The following is a 12,427-nucleotide window of genomic DNA, read 5'->3' as shown; positions in this document are numbered from 1 at the left end:
CCATAGGAGCATATGTTGACATGCCTGCTGAGAGGTAAAGTCTGGCATCACTGAAAGTCTTCAGAACTGATTTTTACTTCTACTAGGTTTTGTGAGAAAAATAAGAAATGCTATCATTTGTAGTACACGTACAAAACTGGATAGATCAAAATTCACGAACACAAAAGGTAAGTGCTTGGCTGAGCAATTTTTAATTTCCAGTTCTGGAATTCCTTTCAAATTATTATAGCTTTATAGCAAAATTTACCTCCCTTTTCATTATCTTCCTCTTTTTAGTACCTGTAATGTAACAATCACAGATCCCTCCCTTTCTTTGGTTCTATTTATACTATTTACTGAGCTAAGGACAGGTTATGCCAAACTGCCTTCAACTTGTGCTGGCCTACATTAATAACTAAAGATAGGCAACTAACCTTGCTAGTCTGAAGGCAGGCAAAAGGCAGGGCAGAGTGGCACTTTACAGATTAACTAATTCAGAGAGGCATAAACTTTCATAAGCACCAGCTTCCTTCATCAGAGTCTATGAATTGACCTGCTCCCCATCCATACTTAGCATCTGACAAAGCCAGCTGTTGCTTACAACAGTTTATGCATCTCTGAATTAGTTTATGAGGCCATATCTATCTGTTATATTTAAGGTGTGATTAACCAGTTAATGGTGTCTTAAGTTGTGACCCAGCCACACCACGTTCAATCAATTACTGGCATGATAAAACAAGGAATAAGCCACAAAGTTATTTCATACAAAATATGTAATAAATTTGTGGCTCCTTCTTATCACACCATTAATTGAACACGTGGCCAGGTGCTGTAGCTGTAGCTAGGAGCCCCAGCAGTTGAAAGGGCTCACAGACACAAGGATGCACCATCCACTGCCCCTCACTGCGAGTCTCCTCAGCTGTAGGGCTGACAGCTATGGGAGCTGGCTACTTTTGGTACTTGTGGCTGCTTGCGGCATGGCACGAGGCATGACTGTGTGGATCGCACACCAGATCCTATCACACCTTTACTTGAACATCTAGAGGCATCCTATGGTGCCACTTTGCCCTGCCTACATTAATGACTAAGCCAAGGTCAACATTTTATCCTACAAGTTTTTCATATGTACATATATTTCAGTGCAACTATGGTAAAACAAAGCAATGCCATGTGCTTAAGGAGGAGGTATGTGGTTAGAGCTCAGGCAGCTCTTGACTCATGTCAAAGTTGATGAATTAGGGCATAGACACTTTTCCAAGGACTATACTACAGCAGTGCAAGCTCCAAGAGGTTTCCCTACCCCCCTCCACTACCATCACATCTCAAAAAAGATTTTTTTGCAACAATCCTTGTTTGATTAACTTCACTGAATGGGTGGTTCCCTGACAACTTTAGGTGTATCTAGATGCTTTTGAATTTTCACACTCCTGCCATCCAGCACCCTGGCTGTTGGATTCGTGTCAGTCTGGCTTTCATTCTGGGTATAGTAAGGACACTGTGGTTGTAGCCATGCTAAAATATCTTTGCCTGAAGATCAACAGGATAAATTGTAGCATTGATCCTATTAGCAGCAGCATTTGATGCAGTAGATCATAAGGTGGTGATAACACAGCATAGCAAATACCTAATAGGTATTTGTGGCACTGGTTTCACTCTTTCCTAACAGGGCAATCCCAAAGGAAGGTGATGATTCATCTTCCCACTGTCCCTTGCCTACAGAGTTCCCCAGGGTTGTCACTCCTCCTGTTCAATGTGTATCTGAGACCCCTGGATGAGGAGATCTGGAGAAAGGTACCATCAATATGCTGATGACATCCAGGTCTATCTCTACCTTTTTCCTATGCAGGTCCTGCAGTTTCTGTCCTTATGCCATGCCTGGCTGCAATTGGAGACTGGATGCAGGCAAACCTATTGATGCTGAATCCAGACAAAACACAGGTGACGGTGGGCAGATCAGGGGAGACAGAAACACCCACTACTCAACCTTGTTACTCAGATCCACAGCATTGGGTTGCAGAGGCAAAAATAAGCAGGTCCTATGACACGCCCAGGACAGGACTGGGAGCTGCAGTTTCAATCACAACAGTGATCAGGTGCTGCTGCTGCTAGTTTTGCACCCCCTCCACAAAAATGTCTCCCAGGGCTGCTGCCTCAGTTGTCTCCCTTTAGTTATGTTTCTGAGGGATCCCTCGATGCACCTGGATTCTCAGGTTGCAGCTATGACTAAAAACATCTTTTACTAACTCCAGCAGCAAGATTTCTTTTATATTCTGAGCATGGCCTCATCCATGCTTTCATAACCAGGAGGATAGACTGCAGCAATGTGCCCCATATGGAGCTAGCCTTGAGGATGGTTTGGAAGCTGCAACTGATACAGAATGCAGCAGCCCACCTTGTGATATGGGTCAGTTGCTGGGACACATTATTCCAGTGCTCTAGAATCTGCACACGTTTCCAATATCTTTCCAGGGGCAATCCAAGGCACTGGCCTTGACCTATAAGGATGGAGGCCTGGGATCTGCATAGCTAAAGGACTAGTTCTTTCTGTACCAGCAGGGATCCTGGTTTTTTGCTGATAAAAAAAAAAAATCCCCAATTTTCAGATTTAAAAAAGTGAACCAAAATCCACAATTTTCTATGATTAAAATGAAACATTACATATATATATATATATATGCTGTTTCATTTTAATCACAGAAGAATGTGTATATTGTGTTACTTTTTTTAATTTGAAAAACTGGAGATTTTTTTTTATCAGAAAACCTGGATCCCTGTTTACCATCTATCATGATCCCTCAAGTCAGCTGAGAGTGACTTCAGAAAAGTACCTTCTGCATGCCTAGTTCACTTTCTCACTACGTCAGTAGAAACTTCATTATCCAGTTATTAAAATGAAATGTTTGGTTTTTTTCAGCTGTTTCATTCTTGGTTGCTGTTCCTCAGTTCTGAAACTCCCTGCCCCCTTGAGGCCCATGGGAGCCTGATGCTAGCTATCTTTGAGAAGCAGTGCAAAACCTTTTTATATTGGCAGCCTTTTAGCAGATGGGGTCAAGTTCTGGGTGTTGGGTGTACGGTTTTATTGCAGGCGTTTTTGGGGAGAGCAGCATAAAAATCAAATAAATTACCCTGTAATCCCTGAATAATAAGGCTTCCATAGTTAATTTTAATTAGCTGTTGTATAATAAAACATAATACAAGCCACAGAGCTTGTTCTAATATGTGGAAGGATAATGCTTTAAAACACAAAATAAGTTATTGCCCAGTTCTGGAAGTATTCTAATAAAGCATATTAAAGTCCAAATGTGATAATCTTGGAACATACTTATGAATCAAGTAATAGGCGAACTTTGCAGCTGTTTAACAATCAATTAACATTGATAATGGAAGTCTGAGATGGAAAAGTCTTTTTAGTAGATTAGACAACAGCTTCAGGAAAAAGAAATGTGAATTTACAGAAAGAAGACAAGTTTAAGTGACCTAAAGCCATTATGGAATATGCAAATCACTGTTAACGCTAATTTATTTCTACTTGTCCTTTCTATCCTGTCTCCCCTTCTACAGTACACAGGGTGACAGTATGTAACTAACAAAGCTTTTGTTTGTATTCTCTCTTCCTTTCAGCTTCTCCCAGCATGAGAGATGGCTGTCTTTAAGATTAGCTGGATGAATTTTCTCTTGCTGGGTATGTCTTTTCATTAGATTAGTGTAATTGCAACTCTCCTGTCTCTTCATAGGCTGATGACACTGAGAAAATATAATGAGCTCTCATGCTCAGGTTTGTTAGGCTATTGGAATGAACGTTTAGCTCATTTATAATGTTGCAGGTTTTCAAAACCTGGCCCTTGCCTGTTCCAAATTTAATTAAAAGAGCAATATACTGATATTAGGAATAATAGCTACAGCTTTATTTACATAGCTTTATGGTGTCCAACAATGAACCACACAACTCACATTCACATTAAAACCATCGACTAAAATTGTTCTCACCATGAGGCAAGGCCTCTTCTATCAAAAATTACATCCTACTCCAATCAACTGAGCAATCCTTGAACTAGCTTATAAAAGGGACATTGCTAAATAAATGTAGGTCCACATGTAATTTTTTTTTTGTAAGGACTATTTCTGCAAATAGATTTTTATGCCAGAACCTCAAAAATACAAATTTAATAATTACAATTACACAATAAATAATAATTCTCAGCTATATTTTTGTTAAACGATTATTATGTATTAGACATGCATATACACATACCAAATGGTGCTGTTCACTGTTTCACTACACGAAGTGGAAAATGAAGCTTTTTGAAAACAAATGAAACAGCTGTAATGGTTTGCTGGTTCTGCTACATATCCTAATCTGTGGGCAGGCTTTACATTTACAGCACTACATACAACCTTTTAGCACTACAAAAAGGAAGCATGCAGTCATTCACACTGCTTTTAGAACTACAAAGGCACATCTCCATTTTGTAGCACTTGGGTATTATATCCATGGTATTACAGGAGTCTTTAGCCCTCATCATTCCACAGTCTTTTGCTGTCCTTCCTTCCTCTCCCCTGAGAGGGAGGGAGGGAAGGAGGAAGAGCAGCAGGTTCCCTGAGAGCAATAAGGTATGAGGAAGCTGTGCTGGTATCCCTGCTTCTGCCGTGGCCACAGAAGCTGTGGAGGTCTGCTGGCCATAGGGACTGTGGGGTTGTTTTGCTGAGTTGAGAAGCTGAAGTCTCTGATAGTTGTTCATTATACAGCCTGCCCCTTACCCTGGCAGAGAAGAGGACACACTGTCAGAGATCAGGCTCCTTTGGGAGCAGGGGAATCCAAAGAGCAGCCCCTTGTATATCTTTGGCTGAACAACTCACTCTGAGATGCATTGCACTCCTCTAGAATAGTAGTTCTCAACCTTTTCCCTACCGGGACCCATTTGCAAAGGTTCATGGCCTGTTCCAACCCACACCCTGCTGGCACACAATGCACGGTCCCTACTCCCTACCTCAGACCATGCTGGTGCCTCTCATTTCCGACCCACAGCCCCTGCCCACTCCCTCCAGCCGCCCGCATCCCACTTGGGCCAGAGTACAGTGGCTGCAGTGGCTCTGGCTCATGCAGGCAGCAGTGGAGCAAGTCCAGCCCTGGCATGGGTTGGAGGGAGGCAGAAGGGAGGCCTGTGGCAGCCCCTGCCCTGGGCTGGGCCTGCTGTGCTGCACCAGGCAGCCTGGTGACAGCCCCTTCCCCCCACCAAGCAGCATCTCCTTGCCACCCTGCCCCTGCAAGCGCCTAGCCTGGCCGCACAGCTCTCCCGCATCTCCAGGCACCTTCCTGCTGCCACTTTACCATGCTACAGCCTCGGCACTTTCCCAGGATCAGCATTTCTCAACCTGTGGCTCGCAACCCTCTGAAATCTTCTTGTGACCCACTTTTGGGCCACAGTCCATGGGTTGAGAAACACTGCTCTAGACAGTACCCACATGCCTCCGTAGTGCTACACTTTTGTTGTGTTCTAGGCTAAGTACAGACAGCCAAAAATCCTGAGGCTGAATCCATTCAGACTTTGCACGTTTGCCTAAGCTGTGTAGATTGAACCAATAAGCAAATGAACAGGTATTCACTTTTGATTCCAGAAATCCAACCACATGCCTGCAGTGGCCCAGACCACAAGCTGGGAGCACTGGAACATACCTCCCTGCTTTGCTGGAGCAGACAGCCTGGGTCAAGGCTAGCCCACCCACCTGGCAAGGGGGAGTTTGCAGGGGAGGTGTAAAGCAATCTGGGATGCTGAGGGGCTGTGAGTTTACTTGAATCTGGAAGGGATTTGGAACAGAAGTTTGATATACTGAGTTAACTAAATCAGTTAAATCTGATACTACATCCATCCAGGTTTATCTTAAACCAATTTTAGTCATTTTGAAAGTGGCTTGTGTGCACTGAACTTCTGTTGTGTTACAGATTTGAAATGGTTTCTCACCACTTACACCAGTTTATGTGTAATTTCTTCCCTGAGCCATAAAATGCTGAGACACGTTGTAGCACTACAAATGAATACCTGTTTATGCCCTAGGTCATCCTGCAATGATTATTACAGAACTACTATGCTCTGATTTTTTAAATACTAGTTTAGATATAGTCTCCATGTTAATGAGAACATTGCATTTTTTACAAAGAATATTCACATTCATCACTTTCTAATATCCAAAATCATTTACAACCATAACAAGTGTAAGAAAATGCTACTGTTCTGATTAATAAAGTTTTACATGAGCTATCATATATTTTTACAGGTGTAAATGGTGCACATGGTAAATGACAGCATCAGACACTTCCAAATTCTTTACCGATATCTATTTTCCTTAATAACAAATAATAATAGCTAAGAAAGCAAACAAATCCAAAAACCTTTCTAATTATTTCTCCATATTAAAGAAAAATAGCCCATTGTATCTGTTTCATTAATCTAAAAGTATCAGTTTCCACCATGTGTTCTTCCCCCACTGTAAAATTACACACATAAGTATTCAAAATGTTTTGTAAATTATACCATCTATTATAGGAATCACTTTCAGCCACTACCTCTAAGGGTGAATATAGCAGCTCTTTAAAATAGCACAGCAATTAAAAAATACAGTTTAAGACAGTAAGTTTTTTTTTTAATACCAAAACCAATTGACACTAACTCAGGATTTAAGTAGGCATTTACATTTGAATTATACTCATTGTAATTTTTCCCAAAACATTGACTAGAATTTCTGTACTTGGGATCTTTGATGCCCATAAATTGTCGCAAGCTCCATTTCACATCTCATCCATCCAAACAAACAAAAATGGCATTTCTAGTAGTGCAGTGTCTTTTAACCCTGTAGCTGGGTAATAACTTAATAATAGCCAGGAGTTAAAAGTCACCAGCATCAGTTCCTCCTTCTATACCTGGCTTTTTTGGGGGCATCTTCTGTCCAATTGATCACCAATTTAATTTGAGAAATCTGGTAAGTACAGCACTATTTAAATGCTTAATTCAGATTATTACAGTGAGTTATATTTTGATGCCTTACTAATCTTCAATATGTGCTCCCCATTATGGGTGTGTGTAGACAAAACAGGGGCCCTAAATTGAAGCAGTGAATTTTTAAACCTACCACTTCAATTTAGGACCCTTAAAACCCCTGTGTTGTGCACATACCACACACTTACCTGCCTCTCCAATGGCTAGGAGAGGAGGGCAAGCTGCTGGCAGGCAGACCGGTCCCTGGTCTGTGGGGGTGGGGAGGAGCTGGTGCTTCCCTCTGCAGCAGTGGTGACCCCTCCAGGCAGCACCTGCCCACAGGCACCCAGCTCAAGTGGTTTGGGGTGGGGGGGAGCACTGCAGCCACAGATGGAAGCACCAGGCCCCCGTGCAGCTAAGGCAGGCATGCTCCAGGAGGGGAGGGGAAAATAAAGCAGACTCACCACTTTTCTTGGGCAGAGCCTGCTTTCCTAGACTGCTGCAGGGCTTCTTACAGAGCCCCTGAGCTGCACAGAGCCCGTTGCTTTGCTCCATGGCTGTAGGGGCAGCAAACCAAAACTCCTCAGAGGAGTTTTACTTTGTTGCACCCCAAATCATTAAAATAGCAGCTGGAATTAATAGCAGCTGGCCTTTCCTACAGCAGCTGAAATTAATGACCAACACCAACACCATTAAAGCGGTGCAAAAGCGTTCAGCCTGCTTTAAAGTGCACGCACGCCCCTTATTTCACGTACACACAGCTTATATTTTTACTAGTGAATTGCACATCAAGAATGATGGGGGTGAGGATGGAGCGCCCTATGCCACCAGACAACACTGCTGCCACCTCCCAGGAGTGGGAAAGGGGGGAAGCTTGCATGCAGTGGCTGCCACTTCCAGTCACTGGCCTATGCTGCTGCAACTCTGCATCCAGCCCAGCACCACCCATCCACCCACTCCGCATCCATCCCTGTGCCCCACCCGTGGTGCCGCCACTCTGTGTCCGGCTGCACGCCACCCCTCCCCACAACACCACCCCGTCTCCACATCCAGCGTTCTGCCTGTGTGTCTGTGTGGAGCACTCTGATTGATTGTTTTAGTAAGCATTGTGATTGGCTGCCAAGACAACCAATCAGAGTGCTCCAAGAGCATTACAGACAGATAGGCAGACATACAAACAGACGGACTAAGCCCTTTATATATATATATATAGAATGGATTTACCATTAACTTATGGCATACAATGACATCACATACAGTCTTCACAAAAACAGGCATTCATACTACCTTAAAAACCTTCCCCTCTGATTCATCTTTCCTCAGAGTTTCTCTTGAGGATCATTTATGGTTAATATTACCTGTATGGATAGTGAAGCTGGCACCTTTATTTTAATGCTGAAACACTCAGTGTAAAACTACAAAAGCAGTTAATTGAGCCTGCTTTTGCTCAGGTCTTTTTGAGGTTTTGTGGGATTTTTATGTTATGTGTTACAGAGACATGCAGCTTAGCATCAGCAAAGCTAGTGCTGCAGCACCTACTGGTAATACAGCCTTAAAACTGCCCTCTGCTATAACTAAATCTTTCATACCTTTCATACATGGTCAGGGAATTAGTGGGATAATTCCACTTAAGCTCATCAGTTGCTTAAACAGACACATATTTTTGTTCTTGAATTGATTTATTCCCAGCTGCTATTCTACCAGAGGTCTTTGTGTTTCTGTGGATTAAGGTTTAAGGTCACATTTAAAACAATATTTCTGTTTTGCAAAAATGAATTAAGGTTTTAGAATATTTCTTTTTATTATCCAGAAGAAAATTGAGACTGAGGCCAGGTGCTGACATTATATTTTTATCAGTAAAAGTGTTTAGAAACTAACCTATACCTATAACAGAACAGAAATTTGGAACACGTAGACTGATTTAAAGATGGAAGTACCTAGTTTAAGATTTGCCCCCATCCCACCAAAAGGCAAATACGTGTTCTGTTTGCTACTGATCTAAACTACGCCACTTACAGAAAAAACGTGCAACTTAGATCAATTCTGTCTTGGGATTTTTCACTACCTGTATCCAACCACAGAGTGAGAAAAAGAATTACCCCTAACTATCTAATATCTTAGTAGTTAGGACACTTGAATGTAGATCTCCATTTAGTATTCTTCTCTGACCCAATGAATATTTAATTACTTATACAAATAAAAATTAGTTCAAACAGAAATGACAAAGACTGACTCTAGGGCATACTCACTGGGGATATAGGAAACCCAGATCCAATTCCTTACTCTGAATGAGTCCAAGAAGAGACCTCTATCTGTGCTTTTCTATATTCTGGATGTGTCCTAATAGACTATCAACTCTTCTGGGTAAATTTGTGTCAGTCTTTCCTGCCTGGAGAAGGTGTCTCTGATGAAAGTTTTATGAAAACCAAAAGATTTTGATTTCACTGAAAAATGGAAAACTTCCCATCCAGTTCTAGTCACATTAGCTGCAATTTGGGATAATCCTCCCATTATCATCCACTGAGCTGCATGAGCATACTGCAGGATACAACCATTGTAACCATTAAAATTCCACAGTACAATCAAAAGAAAGCAACAATAACAAAAAATAGGTTACAATACATATACTCAAACTGTACATACACAGTAGTATCCGTGATAAAATTTGGCAGCTCCAAAACATAGCACCTTTCCCCTGGTCAAGTTAGAGAATCTCAATTTCTTGTTGCTAACAGTAGGCATATGCCTTTTATCTTTTGCTGTTTATACACTAGTTAGAGATAGTAGATATAAATTCATACCACCTAACATACAGTATGTATCTTAATGTCCTTCATTTTTCATACCCTAGCAAAAGCATTATTTTATTTCAGGTTAAAATGATGAAAAGCATCTCCTGCAACTCAATTGATCTTTAGATTTCGAAGGGTGATTAAATAATTACACTGAACAGTAAAAGCATCTTTGTTAAAGTAATGCATAGGTTTGTAAAAAAAAAAAACCAAAAAAAAAAAAAACACAACCAGCAAGAGAGCTCACTAGCTTCCTTCTTGATTTTTTCCACCCCATTGTGTAGTCTGTCTATACTGTTTCTCCGAGAAGCATTATTGTTTTTTTAAAATTCGGTCAGCGTTAGTGGGATATTTCAGGCATATTACACTTAAGAGGCTGCAAAACATTTTGAACCAATGTGACTAAATGTTCATGCACATGCTCTACATCTCTCTAGTTTTAAAGCTCAAAAGGGCAAAGAGACAAAAAAAACAAAACAAAGCAAACCAAAAACAGGCAAAGCCTTGAAAATCAACTCACCAGAGTTGGGGTCCGAGTTGCCATCAGCTTCAGTCCTCTTGTCCGGTGAGGCCTGGTCATAGAATTCGTCCTGCGGCTGAACCAGAGGGAGAGGGTGTGAGATCAGGGTTCCACTACCCACAGGCTCATGGTCTCCTAGACCACTGTCACTGCAGCTTTCCTGGGAGCCATCAGGGAGGTGAAATGTAACACGGCGCTGGGACTACAAAGAAGAGCACAGGACATGCTGATTAGTGCTCTTTTTTCTGGTCTCTCTCTCTTTTTTAAATAGATTCTCATTGTTGTTTCTGAGACACTTTAAAATTATATTTGACTCTTGTTTTATTATTATACAGGAACCCAGGGAAGATGGCAGGCAGGAGAGTTAGTTTTCAAAGGATCCCATGTGCTCATCTATAAAGAGGTGAGGCTTTCTTAGGGCAATATCTTTTATTGGATTAACTGAACAATGAAGAACTGTCTTGAATTCAAAACTTGTCTAACTATCCCAACCATGCAGTTGGTTCAATAAAAGATATCATCCTAAGAAATCTTTGCCTCTCACAAGATTCCTGGACCATCACACCTAGAGCAGCATGCTTAACACTACTCTATGAAGTAAGACTCCCAAGACAAAGTGATCAGAAAGCACCCCCTTCCCCATTTTTATTTGTTACTGTGTCATAAAGATGGCCTAAGAACCTGGTCTTGAGAAGCACCACCCTTTGGGAACTAAGTTAAGAAACAGAGGAAACAAGAAAACACTGAAAGAAACAGATAAGCCATTGGAGTGAGCAAACAGTGTGAACACTTACTCCATGGGTATGCCTTTTTAAAAACCTTCCTCTCATCTTTCCAGGAATAAAATGGTAAAAAGTGTTTTTAATAAAATATATACTTATCATTTACCACATAGCTTTGATGTTACAATACTTTAACTAAGACTAACAAAAAACAACAGTGAAGTAGGCAATTACACTAATCTTAGAGGGGGATTAAGGATAGAAGTCTTGCTGAATTAAATAGAATAAATCAGAGCCAGATTTAGAAATCATTGTGAATTAAGTGAAAAGACTAAGGTATTTGTCCAAAATACTTGCATGGTGTGTGCCTGGATAGGTCAACAAATTGTAATGATTATTAAACCACTCATCTAACATAATAATCTGACTTCATGAATTGTAATGACAAAGCAATATAGTAATTCCTTACGATCTGGCACAGAATGAGATTATTGATAAAAGTAGAAGCTCTACATTAAGCATACCAAAAAGTAACTAGACACAGCTAGCTCAGTGCATTTCAAGAGCATTTAAAAGCATCTTTACTCAAAATTTAAATGTTGTCCGTGGCATATTTTAATGATAGGATTAGCTGAGATGACTTAAGATCACAGGTAGACTTACAGTCTTATAGTTCAGGTTTGGAAGTCTTTGGTCTAAGGACCCTAAAGAGGTCTGACTGTGGTTATTGAAAACAGCATCAGCCCCTGATATTTGATTACTTAGCAGACAAATTTAGAAATAATGCGAATGTGTGTTGGCTTGTTAAAAAAACATATGATAACAGTAACTGCTAACATCTTTACAGGATGATCAATATCCTTAACCAGGATCCTTTTTCATTCATCTCCCATGGGTGGACCTGAATGTTTGATTAAAACCATTTTGTTGGATTACCACATAATTAAGTACAGAAAGAAATTTGATACAATTGCTTTTGGCTGTACTTTTATAATTAGTATTTTGCTTTTAAGCTTATCCTCAGGCACTAGAGCTGGAACCCAGCTGTTGCAAAGTGGTATTGTTCCATTGCAATCAATGAGCTATGCCAATTTATACCACCTGTAGATCATTCTCTTTGTGCCTTATGACTAGTCAGACTTTGCAAACTGGAAGTTAGTTCATCTTACATGTTTTTTTCACTCTGAATTTGCTTCTCTGAACATATTTTGCAATCAGTAATACTAGTAGACTCTTTCCCTTAAAAAGGAACAGAATACAAATCAATTTAAACCAAAAATAGCTTAACATCTATTCCTTATTCATTTATCTCCAATGACCCAATTCAGTGCTCTGCATTTCTGAACAAGAGTAGCTGGCATTAGCAGTATAAGAAAGCCAGTATTTTTTCCCATTGCTTATGAAGCAAAAGTGCAGCATAAAAAAATATTTAAGGCTGAAGAA

At 40.7% G+C, this 12,427-nt stretch overlaps 1 protein-coding gene across 8 annotated transcripts in view; it reads right to left on the bottom strand.

The window, feature by feature from the left end:
- The window catches only part of PCDH9 (protocadherin 9), a 991,597-nt gene that overhangs the window by 368,163 nt on the left and 611,007 nt on the right, over nucleotides 1-12,427 (bottom strand). For 4 of the 8 annotated variants that reach the window (XR_016438785.1, XM_090024594.1, XM_090024605.1 and 1 more), the window contains one exon: nucleotides 10,263-10,464. Coding sequence is in view for 6 of the 8 variants with exons in the window: in XM_090024594.1 (XP_089880720.1) it covers nucleotides 10,263-10,464 (202 nt within the window). In the remaining 2 variants the exon portion in view is untranslated. The remainder of the gene's footprint in view (nucleotides 1-10,262; nucleotides 10,465-12,427) is intronic. The other 4 variants (XR_016438787.1, XM_090024612.1, XM_090024619.1 and 1 more) reach the window with 1 other exon arrangement.

Source organism: Crocodylus siamensis, chromosome 1, assembly GCF_052110815.1.
Source record: "Crocodylus siamensis isolate JL-2025a chromosome 1, ASM5211081v1, whole genome shotgun sequence".
Taxonomy (NCBI): Eukaryota; Metazoa; Chordata; order Crocodylia; family Crocodylidae; genus Crocodylus; species Crocodylus siamensis.
Note: the sequence above shows the minus strand (reverse complement) of the source record. Positions and strands in the feature narration are given on the sequence as shown.